At 35.6% G+C, this 23,432-nt stretch overlaps 3 protein-coding genes across 7 annotated transcripts; all 3 read right to left on the bottom strand.

The window, feature by feature from the left end:
- Nucleotides 1-636: 636 nt before the first annotated feature.
- LOC105966687 (tetrahydroberberine oxidase) lies at nucleotides 637-2,586 on the bottom strand. The gene has a single exon (XM_012991275.2). The coding sequence runs from the start codon at nucleotides 2,532-2,534 to the stop codon at nucleotides 858-860; it is 1,677 nt and encodes a 558-aa protein (XP_012846729.2). The 5' UTR covers nucleotides 2,535-2,586; the 3' UTR covers nucleotides 637-857.
- A 3,639-nt stretch (nucleotides 2,587-6,225) lies between these two features.
- Nucleotides 6,226-9,878, bottom strand: LOC105966713 (glycerol-3-phosphate acyltransferase 1). Of its 5 annotated transcripts, none has more exons than XM_088811945.1 (5): nucleotides 9,321-9,878; nucleotides 9,038-9,123; nucleotides 8,634-8,787; nucleotides 7,364-7,945; nucleotides 6,226-7,148 (listed from the first exon to the last, which is right to left on the bottom strand). In XM_088811945.1, the coding sequence occupies exons 4-5, from the start codon at nucleotides 7,838-7,840 to the stop codon at nucleotides 6,273-6,275; spliced, it is 1,353 nt and encodes a 450-aa protein (XP_088668071.1). In that variant the 5' UTR covers nucleotides 7,841-7,945; nucleotides 8,634-8,787; nucleotides 9,038-9,123; nucleotides 9,321-9,878; the 3' UTR covers nucleotides 6,226-6,272. The 5 variants fall into 5 exon arrangements, with proteins under 5 accessions (XP_088668071.1, XP_088668068.1, XP_012846753.2 ...); XM_088811942.1 differs by having other exon boundaries at nucleotides 7,364-7,910; nucleotides 9,321-9,714; XM_012991299.2 differs by having other exon boundaries at nucleotides 7,364-7,910; nucleotides 8,634-8,798; nucleotides 9,321-9,594.
- Nucleotides 9,879-20,789: 10,911 nt separating this feature from the next.
- Nucleotides 20,790-23,069, bottom strand: LOC105966712 (glycerol-3-phosphate acyltransferase 1). Its single transcript, XM_012991297.2, has 2 exons — nucleotides 22,039-23,069; nucleotides 20,790-21,823 (listed from the first exon to the last, which is right to left on the bottom strand). Exons 1-2 carry the CDS (start codon nucleotides 23,023-23,025, stop codon nucleotides 20,948-20,950), a joined length of 1,863 nt encoding a protein of 620 aa, XP_012846751.2. The 5' UTR covers nucleotides 23,026-23,069; the 3' UTR covers nucleotides 20,790-20,947.
- Between the last annotated feature and the right edge of the window lie 363 nt (nucleotides 23,070-23,432).

The raw sequence follows: 23,432 nt of genomic DNA, 5'->3' as shown, positions 1-23,432 counted from the left end.
TTATATGTTCTATTGTTGTTTGAGATGCACGGGTGAAATACTAGTGTTGAATGACCACATCAACCAAAAGCTTAAGCTATTAGTGAAATGTGTCATTAATATCTCCAATACGCCCCTTCAAGTGCATGCGAATTACATTTGAAGCCTTGCACTTGAAATATTTTTTTTAAATGGGTGGCTGTGGGATTGGAACTCAGGACCTTTCAATTAGCATGACTCTGATACCATGTTGAATGACTACCTTAACAAAAAACCTAAGCTATTAATAAAATGTATTATTTAATATTAATATCTCCAATAACTAGTATACAGATAAAGCATCTTATCTGTAATTAATAGAAGTGGTTTAATTCCCTCTCTATATATAATATTTTATTGCATGTTTAGTTATATAATCACATTGCCTTCACTAGCAAATAATAATTTTAATCAAATTATAATTTTATGTGGAATTCAAAGTTTGTTATTGTTCCCTAATTTGAGGCCTGTGATTCAGCTTACTATGTGTTTGATTAATTGACTGAATGATTGTAGTTTCCCCTTCACAGGCCTGAGTATGTACAGTGGTGGCTAAAATATATCATAAATCGAGAATCATGCAATTGAAAGAATGGAATTTGTAGCAAATCATTCAAATTAGAATCGATATAAGTGACTTTCACCAGCAATATTTAAGTGTTATTAAACACAACATAAATTTTCAAAATACATAATTGACAAAGAATAAAAAAATTAGAATAAATGATTGATTCTAAACACACAAGTTATATAGCAACTAATTAATTATCAACATAAGAAGAAAATGAAAGAATATTTCGAACAGTTATCTTAATTGTTACCCCCGTCTTTTGCTTTAGTTAGTTATTCTTCGACGACGACTTGGAATATAGGGACGGAATACTCTGCTCGTTTCTGAAGAAGTTGGTTGGATCGACCTTTGTTTTAATCTGCACCAACCTTTTGAAGTTGTTCTTGAAATACTTGAGCCCCCAAACGCTAGCCTGCGCATAACTTGTTGATGTTTTGCCATCTCCGTTATAATTATTTACTCCCAAATCGAGGTCTCGATAATTCATATACGAAGCTCTGGGAGACTTTGAAACGTAAGGAGTCATGTAATCATGGAGTTTCCTCGACCAACTTATCGATCTTTCTGATGCAACTGCTCCACTCTCTTCCCAATAAGCCAATTGTTGAATCTTGTAAAGATTTCCCGCTCTGTGTGGGAATGGCAGCGCACTTTCCGATATTTCCTTCATTTTTCCACCGTACGGGACTACTAACAACTCCCCCATATTTGCTTCTCTCTCCAGCAACAGTTTCCACATTCCTTCGAACCCTTTGATCGAGATTGGTTCCTGCACATAGTCTAGTTTCGCTTTGAAGTAATACCTTGTTATCGGAAGCGTGCTCCTAATTTCAGGGTTTCTGCTTGTTACGACTTCCGGCGAAACTTGTATCGAATATCCACCGAAGAAAAGTGCCGATTGGATCCAACTCACCTCAGTGCAATCTTCTCTTCTGACTCCCAACTCTGGAAAGCTCTGTTCCAGCAACGGCAGCAGTTTGTCGACCCCACCGAGATACACCGAATTGAAGTTGGCTTGAATAGTTTTGCCACCAGCAGCTCCAGTACTCGAATTCACCGGTCCAATAGAAATCGAAAGCAATATATCTTCGTCAAGATTCGGAGCAATATATTGCCATTTATGAACTAGCTGAGTTGCATTCTGCTCCAGTGTTCTTCCAACGGAGAATATGGTTAGGGTTTCCGGAACCGTAACCAACTTCAATTTCCATGCAGTTATAACACCAAAGCTAGAGCCACCGCCACCTCTAATGGCCCAAAAAAGATCCTCTCCCATCGATTTTCTGTCAAGAATCCTTCCATTAACGTCGATAATACGAGCATCGATAATATTATCAGCAGCAAGGCCGAATTTCCTCAGCATCGGGCCGTACCCTCCACCACTAAAGAGACCGCCAACTCCGACGGTGGGACATGCGCCTGCCGGAAAAGCGAGGGTCTTACTTGTCTGGCTAATTCGATAATAGAGCTGACCGATGATTGCACCTGCCCCAACCCATGCGGTTTTTTGGTCAACGTCGATTGCAACTTCACTGAAATTGAACAAATCGAGGACTACAAATGGAACTTGAGATGTATACGAGAGACCCTCGTAGTCGTGGCCGCCACTTCGAATTCGAATCTGCATGCCATTTTCTCTGGCGCAGAGGATAGTTGTTTGAATTTGAGATTCTTCGAACGGGGTAACGATTACTTGAGGTCTGGGAGTTGAAACTGATCTGAATCGAAGGCTTCTTACGGAAGATAGTAAAATCGATAGATACGAAGCGTCGTTTGGGGTATAAACAACACTGGAAATTCCAGTATTGTTTGGCAAATGAAGGGACATGCATTGTAGAAAATCATTTTGAGGCGGACTGTGGGACGATTGAGCATCGCAAGAATTACACGAAAGGATCATCAATACGATCATTAGAATAGAAAGAAAGGAATTTGGAGTTTTCATTGTTAAATGTTATATAATATGAAATATTGTATTGGATGTGTGTTATTGATATGAGAATGAGAATGAAACGAATGAGAGCTTCTATTTATACCCACATATATATGTTATTATGTAAAGAGTTGGTGAATTTGTCAATTCAAAGTTGTGTTTTGCCGTATGAATTAATAAGTGTAGTTTGAAGAATGAAGACTTTCCTTTTTCATGGCATAAAACGCTATTGACTTTTCGGTTTTCAAGCATCGCGTTTTTCGGTCTTTCTTTGAATGAGTCCTTTTTTTTTCAACTAAAAAAAAATTAAAAATGTTTCTAATGACGGTCCAAATTGTTTCTAATTTCTATATATTATATAAGTTTAATTATTATTTTATAAATAGATTTAAATTTCAAATATAAAAAATGTTTCTAATAAAAAATTAGGGTTTTGAATTTTATAAATCATTTTAATTATTTTGAAGCCTATAATTAGCGGAAATTTTGCCAGGAAGAGCACAAGTAGCTATTTAAAAGGAAAAAAAAAAAAGAATTCCAGCTTACTAAGGAAATATAGGTTCGCCCCGTGGGGAGGCGGGTCCGGATCCGGGGCAGGTCTACCCGGGTCCATCCGTGTTCGGGGCAGATCTGGGTCGGGTTCGGGTCCAAACCGGGTTTTTTTTTTCTTCCCAAAATAATTATAAGAAAGAAAAAAAAACTATGATTGAGACTTGAAAAAAGTTAAGATTAACTTTAAATTCAAAATAAAATAAAATAAAAATTAAATTTTAAACACTAAACAGTTTTAGAAAAACATGAAACCATTAAGACCTTGAGATATAAACTAAATAAAAGGAAAGTTGTGAATATTGGATTAGGGTATTTATAAGTGAAAATAATAAATGAGAAATTTTTCAAAATTTCAAAATTTAAAACAAATCAAAATTCAATTTTTCTTTTAAATTAAATCGTAATTTTTTATATTTTTCAAAATTAAATATATATATGCATTTGTTATTCGTATAGATTTTTAATATTAATAATAGTGAACGTGATAATTAATAATTTATTAAACGTTAGTTATATAATTATTATAATGATTTTATAGTGTTATATATTAATATATTTATAGTATAACAATAGTAACTTTGCCCAAGTGGTTAGTACTCTATTTAACCACTCGGGCCACTCGGGTCCAGGCAGGGTTCGCCGGAACGGCGCCGGAACGGGAACGGTGCCCGCCGTTCCGGAATCCCTAACAAAACCGTTCTCTCCCCCTTGACGCGGCGGACCACCGAGACGGGCGAGACGTGGTCGGGAAACGGCATCGGAACGGCGCCCGAACGGTCTGAACGACTCCGGAACGGCTCGGAACGGCCTGGCCCTTGACGGAAAAAAAAGTAAAAAAAAAATTGGGAACGAGACCCTCGACTTAATGGAAAAAAATTGAAAAAAAAAAGAAAAAGAAAAAAGAAAATTGGGAATGAGATAATTTATAGAAGAGTCTAAATTATTTTTTAAATTAAAAAAAAGAGTTAAAATAAAAGAAGAGTTTAAATTATTATTATTATTTTCTTATGGAGTTAAGAGCTAATTTTTTGGGATAATGAGATCCCACTAATCCCTCTAATTCCCTATTAATAGGAGAAAGTAACAATAAGTAAAACATGACTATAATTTACGTATTTAACTGAAAGGGAAATACCAATAACACATTTTTTTTAAGAAAATAATAAATAAAATTGAGCAATAATACATATTTTTTTTAAAGAAAATAATAAATAAAATTAAAGACTGATTCTTAAAAAATGGAAAATAAATATCAAAATAAAAATAATAAATAAATATAGAAAATTCAAATATATATAATATTAAAATTTTATTTAACTTTTTTTTGCTTTCAATATTCTGTTACTTAAATATAATCATTTTAATTTGAAATTAATTCATCGCATAATATGTTTTACTATAAATAAGGACAATATGAGTCACATTTATCGGCTGATTCTCAAACAGAAAATCTTGAAAGTTTTGAACCAGCTCGACATTCTACGTGGTATTGATATTGCATGTAATTTATAATGTTAATGCAAGGTTGTTGTAATATTTTATTTTTTAAATTTTAATAAATTTAGCATATTATTGTATTGTAATGTTGGTATTAAAAATATATTTGACATAAATTATATTTTAGCATTTTAATTAAAAAAAAGTCCGTTCCAGCCGCGACAGAGCCGCGACGGAACCGCGACGTTGCAATGGAACTGGAACGGCAGTGTCCGCGACAGCCGACTGTTCTGTGCCGGCGAACTATGGGTCCGGGCCCTCGGGTCCTGTGGTTAGTACAATAAAAACTATTCATGCTTTGGATGGTGTTATACAATAATGATGATTGTTGTTTCATGTATTTAGCAAACAAAAACAATTTCATCAATTTCCGATAAAACTGGCTCCCTGCAATTAAAAATCGGACTCTTCATCCTCTGTCTTTGCTAGCAGCAACATTTTCTGAAATTGGTGCTGAAAAGAAGGTTGCATCGGGTCTTATGTTTGCCGCTAGTGGAATATTGGATAATTTTTATTTTTTATTTTATAGACGTGCAAATGCAAATAAAATGAATCACAAATCTTAATTATTGACGCGTATATTGCTTTGTTTCTGTCTATAGTTTCTTGATTCAGGAGATTCCTACACAATCAACCTTTTAAGGCTACGAATTTGCACGGTTTATTTTAGCATGTAGCCTGATGGTTTCTGGTATATATTGACTGAAGTTTGTTAAGCAAATATGTTTATCAAAAAAATTATCAACTTCATCAAGTTAGAAAGCAAATTTGGTGTCAAGTTTTCATCTATTTTCGTCTTTCAAATGTAAAATTAAAGTAATCATACTGACTGTGGTTTATTCGCTCTGTTCGTGTCCTTTCCTTTCTGCCCTCTCTTCTCCAGAGGAGAGAGAAATTACTTTTTTATTTACCAATCTGTCTCGGGCTCACTTACCTCCTGCAGTCCGGGATAGAGAACATGATGAATCCGCCGCCTCTCTCTCAAAGCTCCTGCACCACCGTCAAGCGGCCATGAGCCGCCGCTTCTACACGAACACTCGTAATTTGATCTCTAATATTCTCTCTTTTTTGAGCCGACGCTGCTCGTAAATCCCTCCCCAATATTCTTTTTCCTTCTTTTCTTTTTGATGGTGCCTAGAATCAATGAGTTTCCATTTATCTCTTTAGTGGTGATTTTATTTATATAAATGAGTGATAATGATATATCTGTTGTGGATTTTATTTACATGAATAAGCCTTTAGGTTTATATTTTATTTTTAATTTTTTAATTAGGTATTGTGGATTTAATGGAACAATTTTTCTTGTTCGATAGTGGAGGCCTGCATTTGCACTCAAACTTTTCATGATTCACCGCAGGCTCTTCCATTGGGTGACCGGTATATGTTTTGTACCTTGGTAATGTGTTTAGTTGTTTATCATGTGCTAATATTTTTAGATGCTTAATATGTGAATTTGAGATTTTTTTCCGCAAATAAGCATGTACATTGAATTGAACTTGGCTTAATATAAAAAATATCATGTCAACAACCATTACATGGCAACTATAGTCATGTTTATGAGTAATATGTTCTCTGTTTGATTTGCAGGAACGAGCGAGCTATAAGGAACTTTGAGCATTACAGTAGCTTCTATAGCCTCCAGATGGTTTTTTACAAAATAATAAAAAGAAGAACGTAAGTAGGGTTTGAATATATAATTGATTATGATCTGTTGTCGTTTACGACACCCTCATTCCCAGCGAGCATCAAGTACTTATCCCTTCTGGTAAGAGAAGTGCACTGAAATCCCAAAGCAGCAGCCAGTTGTCTCTGCAAGTAATTAGCCACCTCATGCCCAGTTTTACCACCTGCACACGTCATCTCTCTCGGCACCTTCCCAAGTATATGCACACTGTAACTCGGTCTGGGGTTCATCAAGAAGAAAACCGGGTCCAAGCACTTCAACCCACTCGCCGTCGTCCCGTAGAACATTGTCACATTGGTATTCATCGCCACCGGCACAATTTCATCTGCCAGCTCAGCAAAAAGAGAGCTGAATCTCAACAAGTAAGGCTCCCTGCAAGTTGTCCCCTCAGGGCAGACAACCAAATCCCCCTCCCTCAGCAGCCTCTGCATCGTTTCTCCATCGCGCCTACGGTCACGGCTCAGCCTCACCGTTCTTATGGGCGCCATTATTTCAGACATCTTGCTCAGGCTGTAGGTGACAGCTGTCAACGGCTTCTTGAGTGACGTGCTTAGGAAAACCGGGTCTAGGAGCGTACGGTGGGTGCACACGTAGAGTACTCCTTTCCCGTTGAGTGATTTCTTCGGTGCGCTGCCTTTGACTCTGATGTTGACCCCACTGCCCACGCCTAACAGGATTGAGAGATTGTAGGGTAAGCATATTCCGACGAATAATCGGAAGAGCGCTAGGAATATTCCGATGGGTAGCCACATGAACATTGAGAGTGTGGCGGCGGGTGTTGGTAGGAAAGCTAGTCTTCCGTCGTGGAATACCAGCGCCTTTGGGTATCTCTCTCTTGGCATTATTGTTGTTGATTTGTTTTCTTCTGATCTGTTCACCACAACATATGCTTCCTGTTCAATAAATAATAAATTATATTAAATGTTGGATCTGGTAGGTGATCTAATTAATTGATCGATCTGCATGGGATGGGGCAACCTTAAAATAATACGCTTTAATTTAATTGTCTGATGATGATAATGATGTCGTTGTGTAATTAGCTTAAACTACTAGGGGCAAATATGTAAAAAGAAATAAAACTACTAATTAATTAATGTTGTATGCATACCTTGCAGAGAGAGATAAAAAGATGGTCATGGATGCTGCTTGAGGTACCAAGGCCAATATCAGGCCTCTTTTCACCAAAGTATTCCTTCAAAGCTCTGTGTTTCACAAGCAGACCCGAAGATGACAGCAACCCGGTGAAGTATTTGCCGTTGGTGTGCAACTCAGTTCCCATAACTGAGTCAACGCGGAGATACTCTTTCAAGAATCCTTCCACCATAACCCTCGGCACAGTTGTGAACACAACCTTAGATCCAGCTGATTCCAGAACCTCGTACGCATGCAGGTTGATGTTTTCGAGGTAGAATTTGGGAAGAACAGCTCTGGAGACATTGTCCATATCTTTTTTCCTAAGCCCACAAAATGTAATGAAAATCATAACCCTCATTTTGAGGTCGTAATCCAAAACAAACAGGATCGGCCACGATAGAAGCAGAAAGAAGGCTCTGAAAATGCTGCCGCCTTCGAAAGCGACGAGCATGAAGTAAGGGAAGAAAGAGTCAGATCTGAGCAAGCAGCCATGGATGTCACACACCACTGTCTCAGATTTTCTGCCATGAAGATTGCATTTGGTGACGTTAGGGTACTACAAAAAAAGACACTTTTAGCAAGGAAAAAACTTGTCACAATAAGTGCTAAATTTGTCGCTAAAACTTATTGTAACGACATATTTGTTACCTTTTGTTTGTCCTTTAAAGCTCGACGCTAGAAGTTTAGGTGACAATTTTTCTATATTCATTACAAATGTATTGGTAACGACCTAAGTTTTGTTACAATATCTCTATTTATGGTAACAACATGATCCTCACTAAAACTATTTAGTGTCGTTACAAGAAACAAATTCGTCACCAATAGTCAAATTTGGAGTAATATTTTATATATATTTGTAATGATAATATTCGTTACAAATACCTTATGTGACAATTTTTATCCTCACAAATACTCATAATTTATTAAAAAAAATATATATTTTTGCTACCTATATAATTCTCACAAATACTATATAAATACTTATACAAGCTTAAAATATAAAATACATAACGTTTTATTGTTTTTTTTTTTTAAAAAAAAGGACAATTGATTGATCAAAACAAAAATAATTTTCTGCAATGCAACATCATGTTGCAATATCCACCATTATATCTATTCCAAAACTCTGCAGACACAAGTATTGCAAATTTACCATATACGAAGTAATATATAGTATTGCAAGTGATTAAATAGAGAAGATGATCCAAAACTAATACACCAAAAGCAATTTTTACTAGTTCTACCTTAAATTTTCGCTTTGCCAATTGGCATTCCGGCTTCGTCCAATCGACGTTGCGGCTTTGCCCAATGGCCACTGCAGCTCTGCCCAATCGTGGCTGCTGTTGCTACTTCGCCCAAGAACCATCTTCTTCAACAACATTAACTAAAGGGCTACTTCTGAAACCAATCTTTGAGAAGGATATATTAGGGGGTAAGTAATTCACTGAAAACTCATAAACATCAAGCTAAAGGAGCTTATTGGAACTCATAAATTGTATTTTGAATTATCATATAAGATGGTTTTGACATTAATATGTTATCTCAATAAAAAACAGGAATCATAAGATTATGATACAAATTATGTACTAGAGAATAAGACATTCATGAAGAAACAGTTGATAAAATTAATAAATGGGAAACAACTAACCATCTCTAACAGTTCCACTTAAAATGTTGCAATATATAGTGGAAGCTCAGCCAAGTCTACCTCAACAACTAATCTGCAGATTGCCCCTATAAACATTTTGAATCCAACTTCAAACAAATTCAATAATAGATATAATAAGTAACATATTTCAATAAAAAATAATTAGGGCTGTCGGTTTAAGGTTGCACAAGGAAGGACGGAAAACAGGGGTCTGCCAATAATTTTTTTTCTTTTTTTATTTTTGCAAACAAAAAAAAATAGAGGATGGATTTCTATGAAATACCTCTAGAATGAAGGGATGCGGCTGGTGCTCGGTGGAGACAACAAGTGGCGGCGCCGCTAGTGCTCGGCTGAGAAAAAAAGGGGCGGGGCGGCGCGGCTCGGCTGCTGCTCGGTGGAGACAAATAAGGGATGAGGGCGGCGCTGGTGGTTCTCGGGGACGGGCTGGGGGCGGTGGTGGTAGGAGAAATGAGGAGAGAGAGTAAAGGGCTTCTTGGTGCAGCAAACGTGAGAATGACAAGGAATTAGTGTTAGTATATCAGTACATATTTTTTAACCTTTTAAATATAAAAATAAACAAATAATTTAGTGTATAATAATTTATAAATATTAATAATAATAATCGGAAAAAAATATGAAAAATGCAGAAAATGCAGTATGTATATATGATTTGTGGAAAAAAGAAGTGATGATGATGATGGGAATATGGACAGGCTGCAGAAGAATTTATAGGAGGGAAGGGTGGTGGGGGTGGGGGTGGGAGGTTGACCATGCATGCACAATTTTTTAGGGGTGCATTTATTGCTTTTTTTTTTGAATTTCTTCTCTCTTCTTCATCTATCTACATATTATGGGGTTACGTTTCTGATACGAAATATTATTTTAATATATTATTTAATTATTAATTAGTTAGTATTTTATTATTAATTATTTAGTATAGTATATTTATATTGAAATAGTCGTATATTAGTTTAGGGTTAGGAGATTAGAATAGATATTAAATAATTTATTAGTATAAGTAATTATCTTTCCTAGTGAGATTAGGATTCTAGGGTTTTATTCTCTTTAAATAGCCGTTTTGTGCTAGGGTTTTGATAATGAAGAGAAATAATAAAGAAGAGTTTTCTTACGATTAGTAAAGAAATCTTATGATACTCGAGAGATCGTATCAATTGGTATCAGAGCGAAGTTGCGATTAACACCAACGCTTCGTTAGCAAGGCAGCGATTACATCAAAGCTACGCTGGAGCAAAGTTGAGATCATATCAAAACTTTGTGAAAATCATGATGTCAGAAACAAGACGGTTGGAGCGATTGGAAAAATCCGTAGAGAAATTACGGATTAATTTTCAGAAATTGCTCGAACAAAGTCAAGGACGACGTCAACGCCATCACAAAAGCCGAAGGGACCGCTGCCGAAGGGACCGCCGCCCGTCACCGCCACCGCCGCTGCCGCTGCCGAGCCTATTCCCGGAGGAAGAGGAAGAAGACGACGATGACTTTTTCGAAGAGTCACCGCCACTACCACCGCCGCCGCCGTTGCCGAGCCTATTGCCGGAAGAAGAGGAAGAGGACGACGATGATTGTTTCGAAGAACCCCAATTTTTTGTGAGTTCGCCGAAAGATGAATTATCGGATTCACTTGAGGTAATTTGGGACGAAGGTGAAGAATTAACTAAGGAAGAGAACGAAGAACTACAGTGAATATTAGAAGAGTCCCACGATATTCAAAAGAAAGGAGACGAACAAGATTTGGTGACTGTGAATGAGCCCGGATCTGTTAAGACGACCGAGAAAAATAAAAGCATGATATTGATTGTGAAGGAGATGAAATTTGAAAAGGCAATTGAGAAGGTTGATTTGTCGGGAAAAAGATTGAATATTTTCGCTAAAGTAGCCTTTGTTATTTCATTGGATCAGCATGAACAATGTGGTAAAAAGCTCGGTCGTTCATCGTGTTTTTCGGAGTCAATCGGGAAGCAAGTCGATGAAGTCAAACATAGGTGGAAACGCAAAGGAGAGAGACCAAATTGACTCGAACCTTGAGGACAAGGTTCATTTCAAGAGGGGTGGTTTGATACGATATATTATTAAATATATCGTTTAATTATTAGTTAGTTATTATTTTATTATTAATTAATTATCATAGTATATTTATTTTAGATATAGCCGTATGTTAGTTTAGGGTTAGGATGATTAGGAGGCTTATTAAGTATTTAATTAGTATAGGTAATTATCTTTCCTAGTTAGATTAGGATTCTAGGGTTTTATTCTCTTTAAATAGTCGTATTGTGCTAGGGTTTTAGAATGCAGAGAGAAATATTAAAGAATAGATCTTACGTTTCGTAGGAAATATTTATGATACACAATAGATCGTATCAGTTTCCTTTTATTTGTTATTTTATTTTTTCTCTTTGAATAAAAAGGTTATTATTACATAATTTCTTCTTTCTTTTCTTTCCTTTTTTATTTATTTGCTATTTACCAAGGCAGTGGCATGAGCCAACGGCCAAGACAATAACTAAATGCATAGTAGAATATATTGGGAAAACGTATACATATATTGGTCCAAGGGATCACAGTAGTTAAGAAAAGAAGATCATGCAGTTGTTGTCAATCATTCTATGTGAATGTCTGATTGATCTGATAATTATGTCTGCATACATACGATTTGCATGCAATATTGACGACTCACATGATGTTTGAATACTCCAACCACGCAGTTTAGATGCTTGAATCTTAACTGAAAGGAATATATATAAATAATTGTGATGCTGCCATTTTTATTTTCAATTAGTGTTGTCACAAGTTCATGATGATGATATATATATATATATATATATATATATATATGTGGTATCATCAACTTAATGTTTTAGGAAGTAGGTCATTCATTAATTTCTCAAAGAAGAATCAATAGCGCCAATTTTGTGATCTAATTGTGAACCAACAACGTGTTGCGTATAGTGTGTGCAATAATACTTAGACTCGTATATATGCATTACAATCAATTTTATCTATAATTAACATGTATAAATTGAACTTGTGGATCGGAGTGTCGTCCAGACGAAAAGAACTACAAAGGTATACATGCATTCGTTGGGACAAGCAAAATTTTATTAATTTATAATTAAATTTTCGAATTAATGATTTAGCACGTTGTTATTGAGTCGGGACTGAAAAGTTATTATTTTACAGAGGTTCTACAATGTTACTAAAAACACTAGTACAAGAATTACAAAGAGAGAAATAAGAAATTCCCCTCAATATTGAAGTAACCCCAAATTAAAGTGATTATTAGGCAGTGGCGGATCAACCTATGGTCTAGGGTGTGCAGTTGCACACCCTTGAGTTTGGAGAAATATTAAAATTATACATAATTTGACAAAAAAGTCTGTTGGTTGAGGTGGTTAAGTTATTCCAAATCAGGTAGTTGGTCGTTGGGTTCGATTCTGAGACTACTTCTTTTCCAAATCCTAACATTTTCACATTTTTTCTCTTTAAATATTTCCACAATTCATCCATAAATTGTAAATTTTTGGTCCACAATTTTTAATATTTTCACATTTTTTTCTCTTTAAATATTTCCACTGCTCGTAGGGAAACTAGACGAGCCCAATGTTGGAAGAGAAGAACTAAAGGACAATTCACCCAAAATTTGTAAATTGTAAATTTTTGGTCCACTATTTTTAATATTTTCATCTTTTTTCTCTTTAAATATTTCCACAATTCACCCAAAATTTGTAATTGTAAATTTTTGGTCCACTATTTTTATAAAGTGATATTTAAATTTTTTATTCTATAATTTCGAACTCCCTTGGCAAAAATTCTGGATTCGCCACTGCTCGTAGGGAAACTAGACGAGCCCAATGTTCGAAGAGAAGAACTAAAGGAACCTAAAATGGAAGCTCAACAATGGACAAAACAAGATGTCCTTCCAAGTGCTTGTAAGATTTTGGAGAGGTAACAGGTAAATTATAACTATTTTACCATTTCAAACCTACAAAACTGACTCCATGGGAGAGAGCTATGATTTAGCCAACAACTAAATTTCATGACTCAGCTAGTATGTGTATACCAGTTTACTACGCACAGATGCTATCCAATATAATATTAACATAATGCAGCCCCCATCCTCTCTCCAAATTAAAGCAAATATCAGGGGCAATTTTTTTTTACTATATTTTGACTTTTTTTTTTTATTACAGAAATAGGACATTTTTTGGGTTAATTTTATTTCTACAACAACACATAAAATAACAATGTATCACCGGGAGCCGCATACCGTATATTTGACCAAAAATAATTGTTGAAATATAAAAAAAAAATCATGCATTTATTTATAATGTTGTTTAATTAATTAATTTTATTATTATTGTTTTTATTTATTCAAATAAAAACAAATTTAATTAGAAAAAAAAAAGACTTTTTATTAATTAAACCTTTTATAATTTTTAGTTATAAAAAAATTGTTTATACAAAAAAATATTAAAATAAATTTAATTAATTATATGGTTTATTATTTTATTAATTAAAATAAAGTAAATAAAAAAAAGTAAAAACTGTATATATGAATACAAAATGGGCTAATGACACGTGTCGGTTCCTTATGCTACGCAGTTAGGAAACTTGTTTTTCCAAAAATAATTATCAGGTGCCACATGTCAATTCCTTATAGGGAAAATTTGACAAAACTCCCTTACTTATCATTACAATAAGTCCAATTTTGTTTTACATTTTTAAGATAAATCCAAAATAATTTTATTAATTAAAAACACTTAATTATCACTATTATACCCCTACTTAAAAGATAATGTATATTTAATTTTAATATTAAAGATATATAATATATTTTCCATTAAAAAATCCTAATAATTAGGAAGTTAGTTACTTGAATTAATGACCGTATTATCTCCTTCCTATTCAATAACCTCCCCTTCTCCCTCTTCTCTCTTCTCTCTCTCTCTCTCTGCGTGTTGAGTTTTGTGTTGTCATTGGGTCTTATCATTCTAACATGACAAGCAAGAAACCCTATTGGTTATGAGTACACCTTTTATATATATATATATATATATATATATATATATATATATATATATATATATATATATATATATATATATATATATATATATATATAAAAAGTGGTTTTCATGTTTATATAGAATGGTTTTTATTTAAAAAAACTGGAAAGAAAAAAAAAACCATTTTTAAAAAAATATTGAAATTAAGAAAAAAGAAAAACCATGAAAAAACAAAAATAAAAATAAAACCATTTTTTTAAATTAAAATAAAAAACATTAAAAATATAAATAAGAAAAAAAATAATTTAAAATAAAAAAACCGAAAATAAAAAAGTAAATTAATTACAATTTTTTTTAAATCGAAATAAAGAAAACAATTAAACAAAATAAAAAAGAAAAGAAAAAAAACTGAATTGGCGTAATTAGAGGAATAATTTTTGGAGAAGATTTGGATGTAGATTTTGGGTATAATTTTTTTTAAATTAAATAATTATACTAATTAATAGTTAGTGGGGCATACATGATTTTTCACGCCCATTGAATTTATCTCAAATATCATTTATAAATAAAAGATTTATCAAAAATTAAAATCTCAATGAAGGGTGTTTGGCATATAACCCCTTCCTTATAACACACAACTAGCAAAATTGCTTCTTCAGAACGAATAATACGCTGCCATGTCTCGTCTCCTTACTTGCATTTTGCAAATATGTGTTGTAGAAATGAAACTAACCCAAAAAGTGTACTATTTCTGTAATAAAAAAGTCAAACTATTGTAGAAAAAAATTGCCCCCAAATATCATTTATATGTATGTTACGTCACCCTCTTTTGTTCCAAAGTCAAAGTTTCTATGCAGTTACACTTTTAAAGTTTAGGGTAAATAGCACTTAGCCCCCCTGTGGTTTTCACGTTGTGCGCTTTACCCCCCTCTGATATCAATTTGGTCATTTTACCCCCTTGTCGTTGACAAGTTGTAGCGGCCGTCAGATACACCGTTAAAGTTAACTGAAAATGTTAAATACCTGAACTGCCCCATTATTTTCCAACTATTTGCAGGTTATATTTGTTTTTATAAATAAATAAAAATTCAATTGCATTAAATTAGAAATAACACCAATTCATAGGACTAAATTACAATTATCAGAATTGCTTCTTCTCCTCGCCTTCGAATCCCCTTGAACTGTTCCGGACCCCTTAAAAAAAAATTACAGGAAAACTCAGAAAATTACATCCAAAAAACAGAGGAAAAAGCCCAAAGATTTCATGTCAAAAACCAATGTTCGAGTTTTTTTGTCTTCTCGGGCAAACATCTCAAATTCCTAGGGTTTCGATTCTTCTTTGAAGTCCTCAATTTTGTGAAGAATATTGATAATTCTATGTTACGTATGATTACATTGAGATAATTTGGTTGGTGGTTCGATATTTTACGATTTCAGAAATATAAGTATTTTGTATTATTGTAGACACAGAGAATAAATTAGATTTGAGAATCTTGAATCGAGGCATTGAGTTGGGTGATGGAGGGGGTACGTAAATGGGAAGCGGGCAGATTATGGCCTCCGGAATTTTACAGAAAGAAACGTGCGTTTTTTTTTCATCGGCGGCGGGTCGATCAAAATCCTCATCATCCAGATTTTCCATTTTCTTACATCTGTTTCTTTTTCTATTTTTACTTTTTTTCGTAGTATTTTTTATTATGCTGTATAAATCAATCAGCCATTATTTAAACCTAATTTTGTAACTGATTATTTTAGGGATTTTTTTTTCTAATGTTTAAATTGATTTCTTTTATATATATATAGAGAGATATATGTGTGTATGTATATATATATATAATTTTATTTTTTAGTATCAGTTGATGTTTTCATCCCATAGCATAGCAGATGATGATTATTAGCTGTAAAAAAGTTCATATGTATTTAAACAGTAATTAATTTAAAATTCAAAAAATTATATAGTATAGAATTTAAAAAAATCTATTTTGTTTTTTTAATTAAAAGAAAAATGAGAGATTGGTGTAGGGGTTTTTATTGAAGGAAAAGGGGCAATATGGATATTATCACGAATTTTAGCATGCAAAACCTTCAACCACTTCAATTTTGGGCGAGTAAGATACACTTGCCATTAACTTTAACGGAATATTAGACGGCCGCTACAAACTGACAACCACAGGGGGGCTAAGTGCTTAAATTGATATCAGAGGGGGGTAAAGTGCACAACGTGGAAACTACAGGGGGGTTAAGTGCTATTAACCCTAAAGTTTATCTATATATATTACATTACATATATATAAGAGGCGGATGTTCTCAATTATCCCCACCTTATTTTCTTTTTCTTTTTTTTTTGGCCCCAATATAACTGTATTTATCTTCTTTTTGCTTGTTTCCCCTTTTTCTTTCACCTGCTTCAACCGCACTCCGTCAAGCGCGTGAGCCCCTCCTGCTTTTCTTTTTTGGTTTATTTTTTCTTGCCAGAACAGAGTATTACGACGGATAAACCTCCACAGCAAAGGAAGACAGGAGACAACGAATTATTCGAACGCGTTACTGCGGCGGTTGGCGGCGGCGGTTGCCGTAGGAGAAGCCCACAGAACCGACTAAAAATAGAAAACTAATTAGGTTACCCACCACATGGCGACGCTGGGTAGGGCTTAGCCCTTGAGCTTTACACAACAAAAAAGGCCGCCTGTGCCGGGTTAGGACTCAGCGACTGCACTTGGCGGCGGCCGGAGAAAGAAGAGTCCCCTGCCGGCAAAGGCGGCGGTGAACGTACTAAATAATTTCTGCCGGGCTGTAATTTGGCTCCCCTGTACCACCGTCTTCAAAAAATTGTCCTCACCCCTCATCCCACACGATTTCTTCTGCATGCGCCTCAGCCCAGGATCCGTTTGCATAAAAATGAAAATTATTTATTTAGTTAGCAACACCAAATTAAATTCAGAATTTGAAAAAGGGCAGGAGCCGGTTGCATAAAAAATTGCTTTTAGTTTCCGTTCCAAATTTTCCTCTTGTTTTTGTCTAGATTATACTCTGTTCTTCATGGAAATTTATTTTTTCTATTTGTTTCTTTTGTGTTTGGGCTATCTACAGTTGTTGCCCCTTCTCCCGTTCGTGTTGTTGGCGCTCGAGTAGGGCTGAGGAGCAAATTATCTAGGTATGATTTATTTTGCCCTTTATTTTCCTACTTTTGTCGAGTATCTAAAAACACCTGAATTTGTTATGTGGTTGCTTGTTTATTTATTTCATTTCAAGTGTTGCAAGCTTCAGGAGACAATAAAAACTATTCATGCTTTGGATGGTGTTATACAATAATGATGATTGTTGTTTCATGTATTTAGCAAACATAAACAATTTCATCAATTTCCGATAAAACTGGCTCCCTGCAATTAAAAACCGGGACTCTTCATCCTCTGTCTTTGCTAGCAGCAACATTTTCTGAAATTGGTGCTGAAAAGAAGGTTGCATCGGGTCTTATGTTTGCCGCTAGTGGAATATTGGGTAATTTTTATTTTTTATTTTATAGACGTGCAAATGCAAATAAAATGAATCACAAATCTTAATTATTGACGCGTATATTGCTTTGTTTCTGTCTATTGTTTCTTGATTCAGGAGATTCCTACTACACAATCAACCTTTTAAGGCTGAAACTTCCCTGTTGATTTGTTGACGAATTTGCACGGTTTATTTTAGCATGTAGCCTGATGGTTTCTGGTACATATTGACTGAAGTTTGTTAAGCAAGTATGTTAAAAATTTCTACCTACTGCCAAGCGCAGTCGCCGCGATGCTCCGTCGGCTTCGGGGGTTGACACAGCTCTTTCAGACAGCCCGAAGGTCCGCCGGCCCCGTGGTATGCAGTTGTTCTTGGATTTCTATATTTTGGGCTCTACGAGTAAATGGCCCTTCTTGTGATCAGTTATGATTCCCTACAAGATTGTGGTGCTGTACTTTCAATTTGTGGAACTGTTTCGAGCATCTTGGTAACAACCAACAACTGCTCAATTTTTTTATTTTTTATTTTTTTTGCCTAATTTTTCTCACGAGCATTTAATTTACTTTCGTTGATTATAGAGCTATTATTTGTTAAAACCGTTGCTAGGTATTGTACCCCGTTCCGTGATTTTCTTTATCACAGTTGGGGCTTTCTTTATTCCATTTTTGTCAATGTTGATGCTGAGTTGGTGGTGCTTATAGAAAGAAGATTATTAATTAAAGGGAGAGTTAGGTTTTAGAGTTCAATGTGCAGTATGATTTTTAATTTATTTACTTCAGCAATCCGACGATTGACTTAAGCTAATACATCGTTTTCCGGTGCCGACAGCCTCGTTGGCTTGTCCACCGATTTAATTTATTTCGAGCTTATGCATTCCATATTTCTTTCTGGGATTGGGCCCGTAATAAGGGCAGTCGGTTTGGGTTTTCTACGGCTGATTCCGAAAAAAAATTCCTGCCTACTGCCAAGCGTCGCATCCGCGATGGTCCGTCGGCTTCGGTGGTGGCCCGCTCTTTCAGGCAGCCCCGGGGTATGCATATTTTCTGGGGTTTTCTATATTTTTGTCTTGTACGAGTAAATGGCCTTTTCGTGATCAATTATGATTCTAGATTGTTATGCTTTCCTTTTGTTATGCTTTCCTTTGAATTTGTGAAATTGTTTGAAACATATTGCTATCGATTGTTCAATTTTTTTTTTTTTATTATTTTTTTTTGGTGGCCTAATTTTTCTCATGAGCATTTAATTTAGTTTGGTTTATGAGAGGTATTTTCTGTTAAAAGTGTTTGCTTCTTCGCTGGAAATCGAAGGTATTCCTTTTAGGTGTACAATATAATAATAAAAAGACCTTGCAAGGGGTGGTAATGTAATTATCCGAATATGTTAGGGCTGATTTTATAATTAAAGGAAAATGTGCGGAAAGAATGGGTGCAACAAGCAATATTTTAAAAATTGGCAGGTGTACAATATAATAATAAAAAGGGCTTGCAAGGGGTGGAAATGTAATTATCTGAATATATAAGGGCTAATTTTAAAATTAAAGGAAAATGGCAGAAAAGAAAGGGTGCAACAAGTAATGTTTTAAAAATTGACAGGTGTATCATATAATAAGAATGACTTGCAAGGGGTGGTAGTGAAATTATCCGAAAATGTTAGGGTTGATTCTATAATTATAGGAAAATTCGAGGAAAGAATGGGTGCAACAAGCAATATTTAAAAAATTACTGGGTGCTAATATAATAATAAAAGGGGCTTATCATGGGTGGAAATGCAATTATCCGAAAATGCGAGGGCTGATTGTATAATTAAAGGAAAATGGAAGGAAAAATTGTACGCAGCAAGCAGTATTTTAAAAATTGACATATGTATAATATAATAAAAAAAGCCTTGCAAGGGGTGGTTATGTAATTAACTGAAAATGTTAGGGCTGGTTTTATAACTAAAGGAAAATGAGAGAAAAGAATGGTTGCAGCAAGCAATATTTTAAAAATTTCTTGGGATAATATAATAATAATAATGGCTTATCTTGGGTGGAAATGTAATTATCCAAAAATGTTAGGGCTGATTTATAATTAAAGGAAATGGGAGGAAGGAATGGGTGCAACAAGCAATATTTTTAAAATTGATAGGTGTATAATACAATAATAAAAAAAATGCCTTGCAAGGGGTGGTTATGTAATTATCCGAAAATGTTAGGGGTGGTTTTATAATTAAAGGAAAATGGGAGGAAAGAATGGGTGCAACAAGCAATATTTGAAAAATTACTGCGGGATAATATAATAATAAAAAGGGCTTATCAGGGGCGGAAGTATAATTACCCAAAAATGTTGGGGCTGATTTTACAATTAACCGAAAATGGGAGGAAAATGGGCACCAACGCCGCGCATTGCGCGTAGGGATGGCAACGGGTCGGTTATGGGCCGGGTTTGCCTAAACCCAAGACCCGACCCACGAAAAATATATAAACCCAAGACCCGCCCCAACCCGTTTTAGCTTAGACCCAGACCCGCCCCAACCCAGACCCTAACTAAACGGTTCTGACCCGCTAGACCCATTAACATACAAAAAATTTAATATTTTTTAACTTTCATAACATTTTACTTGTATATTTTTACGAAATAATTTCAATACTAAAATACAATATTTTAAAAAATCTCTAGAAGTGATATAACGTGAACAATAAAATTACAATGAATTATATTTAAACTTCCATAATAAGTAAAATTTAAAATGCAAGACAATTAGCGGTGGTCGAAAAGTGATAAATATTACTCACGAAAATGAGATTCGAAAAATAAAATAGTGAAAATAGGTAAATGATAATAGACAAGATGAAAATTGATAGTTTGATAAATGAAATCCCAAATTATATATATATATATATATATATATATATATATATATATATATATATATACGGGTCGGTTCTGGGTCGGTTCCAATAAGACCCGTAACCCGACCCAGAACCATCCGGTTCTAGAAACTTAAACCCATTACCCGACCCAAAACCATTTAGCTGACCCAGACCCGCCCCAAACGGGTCGGTTCCGGGTCCAAGACCCGCCAAACCCGTACCCATTGCCATCCCTAATTGCGCGGTGCACCATCACTAGTATATATATATATCCTGATTCCCATCACATACAAACCAACCAAGCAAGTTCACAGCCAAAAATAAAAGTGAACCCAATAAATAAAATGTGATATATAAGTAGTAGTAATGTATTTCACAAAAAATAATAATTACTCTGAAATATAAAGATGAGCATAAAATGAAATTCAGCAGCATATTAATTAAATATGAGAGATATGGACCGAGGCTAGTGTTGTTCATGTATAGACAAAATAAAAAAAAAAAAAAAAGAAGAACGTAAGTAGGGTTTGAATATATAATTGATTATGATCTGTTGTCGTTTACGACACCCTCATTCCCAGCGAGCATCAAGTACTTATCCCTTCTGGTAAGAGAAGTGCACTGAAATCCCAAAGCAGCAGCCAGTTGTCTCTGCAAGTAATTAGCCACCTCATGCCCAGTTTTACCACCTGCACACGTCATCTCTCTCGGCACCTTCCCAAGTATATGCACACTGTAACTCGGTCTGGGGTTCATCAAGAAGAAAACCGGGTCCAAGCACTTCAACCCACTCGCCGTCGTCCCGTAGAACATTGTCACATTGGTATTCATCGCCACCGGCACAATTTCATCTGCCAGCTCAGCAAAAAGAGAGCTGAATCTCAACAAGTAAGGCTCCCTGCAAGTTGTCCCCTCAGGGCAGACAACCAAATCCCCCTCCCTCAGCAGCCTCTGCATCGTTTCTCCATCGCGCCTACGGTCACGGCTCAGCCTCACCGTTCTTATGGGCGCCATTATTTCAGACATCTTGCTCAGGCTGTAGGTGACAGCTGTCAACGGCTTCTTGAGTGACGTGCTTAGGAAAACCGGGTCTAGGAGCGTACGGTGGGTGCACACGTAGAGTACTCCTTTCCCGTTGAGTGATTTCTTCGGTGCGCTGCCTTTGACTCTGATGTTGACCCCACTGCCCACGCCTAACAGGATTGAGAGATTGTAGGGTAAGCATATTCCGACGAATAATCGGAAGAGCGCTAGGAATATTCCGATGGGTAGCCACATGAACATTGAGAGTGTGGCGGCGGGTGTTGGTAGGAAAGCTAGTCTTCCGTCGTGGAATACCAGCGCCTTTGGGTATCTCTCTCTTGGCATTATTGTTGTTGATTTGTTTTCTTCTGATCTGTTCACCACAACATATGCTTCCTGTTCAATAAATAATAAATTATATTAAATGTTGGATCTGGTAGGTGATCTAATTAATTGATCGATCTGCATGGGATGGGGCAACCTTAAAATAATACGCTTTAATTTAATTGTCTGATGATGATAATGATGTCGTTGTGTAATTAGCTTAAACTACTAGGGGCAAATATGTAAAAAGAAATAAAACTACTAATTAATTAATGTTGTATGCATACCTTGCAGAGAGAGATAAAAAGATGGTCATGGATGCTGCTTGAGGTACCAAGGCCAATATCAGGCCTCTTTTCACCAAAGTATTCCTTCAAAGCTCTGTGTTTCACAAGCAGACCCGAAGATGACAGCAACCCGGTGAAGTATTTGCCGTTGGTGTGCAACTCAGTTCCCATAACTGAGTCAACGCGGAGATACTCTTTCAAGAATCCTTCCACCATAACCCTCGGCACAGTTGTGAACACAACCTTAGATCCAGCTGATTCCAGAACCTCGTACGCATGCAGGTTGATGTTTTCGAGGTAGAATTTGGGAAGAACAGCTCTGGAGACATTGTCCATATCTTTTTTCCTAAGCCCACAAAATGTAATGAAAATCATAACCCTCATTTTGAGGTCGTAATCCAAAACAAACAGGATCGGCCACGATAGAAGCAGAAAGAAGGCTCTGAAAATGCTGCCGCCTTCGAAAGCGACGAGCATGAAGTAAGGGAAGAAAGAGTCAGATCTGAGCAAGCAGCCATGGATGTCACACACCACTGTCTCAGATTTTCTGCCATGAAGATTGCATTTGGTGACGTTAGGGTATATAGGGAAAACGTGTGGTGAAGGTGAAGGTGAAGGTGAAGGTGATTTGATGGTGGATGGGGTTTTGAGGAAGAAGAAGAAGAAGCCATTGTTTTTGAGCTTCATAGCAGCTGTGTAGAATGAGTTAGCCAGCAAGTGGTAGAAGAACCAGTCTGCTAATTTTAGTAGCACCATCGGAAACTCCATGGCTTTTACTGGTGCACTCATTTTCTTTTTCTTTTTTTTAGAGAGAGAAAGAAAGAGAGAGATAATTATGAGAAAGTGCAGTATGTATATATGATTTGTGAAAAAAAGAAAAGAAAAGTAAAGAAGTGATGATGATGAGAATATGGACAGACTGCAGAAGAATTTATAGGAGGGGAGGGGTGGTGGTGGTAAAAGGGGTGGGGGTGGGTGGTTGACCATGCATGCACAATTTCTTAGCCATACCGGTGGGGGGCATTTATTGCTTCTTTATTCAATCTCTTCTCTCTTCTTCATCTATATACATATTATGGGGTACGTTTTTTCCTTTAATTTGTTATTTTATTTTTTCTCTTTGAATAAAAAGGTTATTCTTTCCTCTAGGTGAGCAATATTTGGTAGGTCATATGTTGGTCACCGCCAACATCTTCTTTTCTTTCCTTTTTTCTTTATTTTCTTATTATTATTTCGGGTAATTAATTGTGAAATTCTTACAAGCTAAGTTTATATAGTTTGAGTGGTGCACTGCATTGGATTGTGTGCGCATGCATCATTTTTAAGAGTAGTTATGGATGCCATAAGGCCTAGGGGACCTCTTGTTCCTCATCGATCATCATTATCATCACTCC

This window comes from Erythranthe guttata, chromosome 13 (genome assembly GCF_056151865.1).
Source record: "Erythranthe guttata isolate IM_541 chromosome 13, IM_541, whole genome shotgun sequence".
NCBI lineage: Eukaryota > Viridiplantae > Streptophyta > Magnoliopsida > Lamiales > Phrymaceae > Erythranthe > Erythranthe guttata.
The sequence above is the reverse complement of the archived record's forward strand: the minus strand, read 5'-3'. Positions and strand labels throughout refer to the sequence as shown.

Bases quoted from the DNA above. Each gene is read 5' to 3' on its own strand.
- LOC105966687 (XM_012991275.2), bottom strand. From the start codon at position 2,534: ATGAAAACTCCAAATTCCTTTCTTTCTATTCTAATGATCGTATTGATG.
- LOC105966713 (XM_088811943.1), bottom strand. From the start codon at position 8,770: ATGTTGTTGAAGAAGATGGTTCTTGGGCGAAGTAGCAACAGCAGCCAC. The intron at 7,911-8,633 runs GTAGAACTAGTA...TCTTCATGGCAG, and splicing joins TGGCAAAGCGAAAATTTAAG to AAAATCTGAGACAGTGGTGT. The intron at 7,149-7,363 runs GTATGCATACAA...TTTATTGAACAG, and splicing joins TTTTTATCTCTCTCTGCAAG to GAAGCATATGTTGTGGTGAA.
- LOC105966712 (XM_012991297.2), bottom strand. From the start codon at position 23,025: ATGGTCAACCACCCACCCCCACCCCTTTTACCACCACCACCCCTCCCC. The intron at 21,824-22,038 runs GTATGCATACAA...TTTATTGAACAG, and splicing joins TTTTTATCTCTCTCTGCAAG to GAAGCATATGTTGTGGTGAA.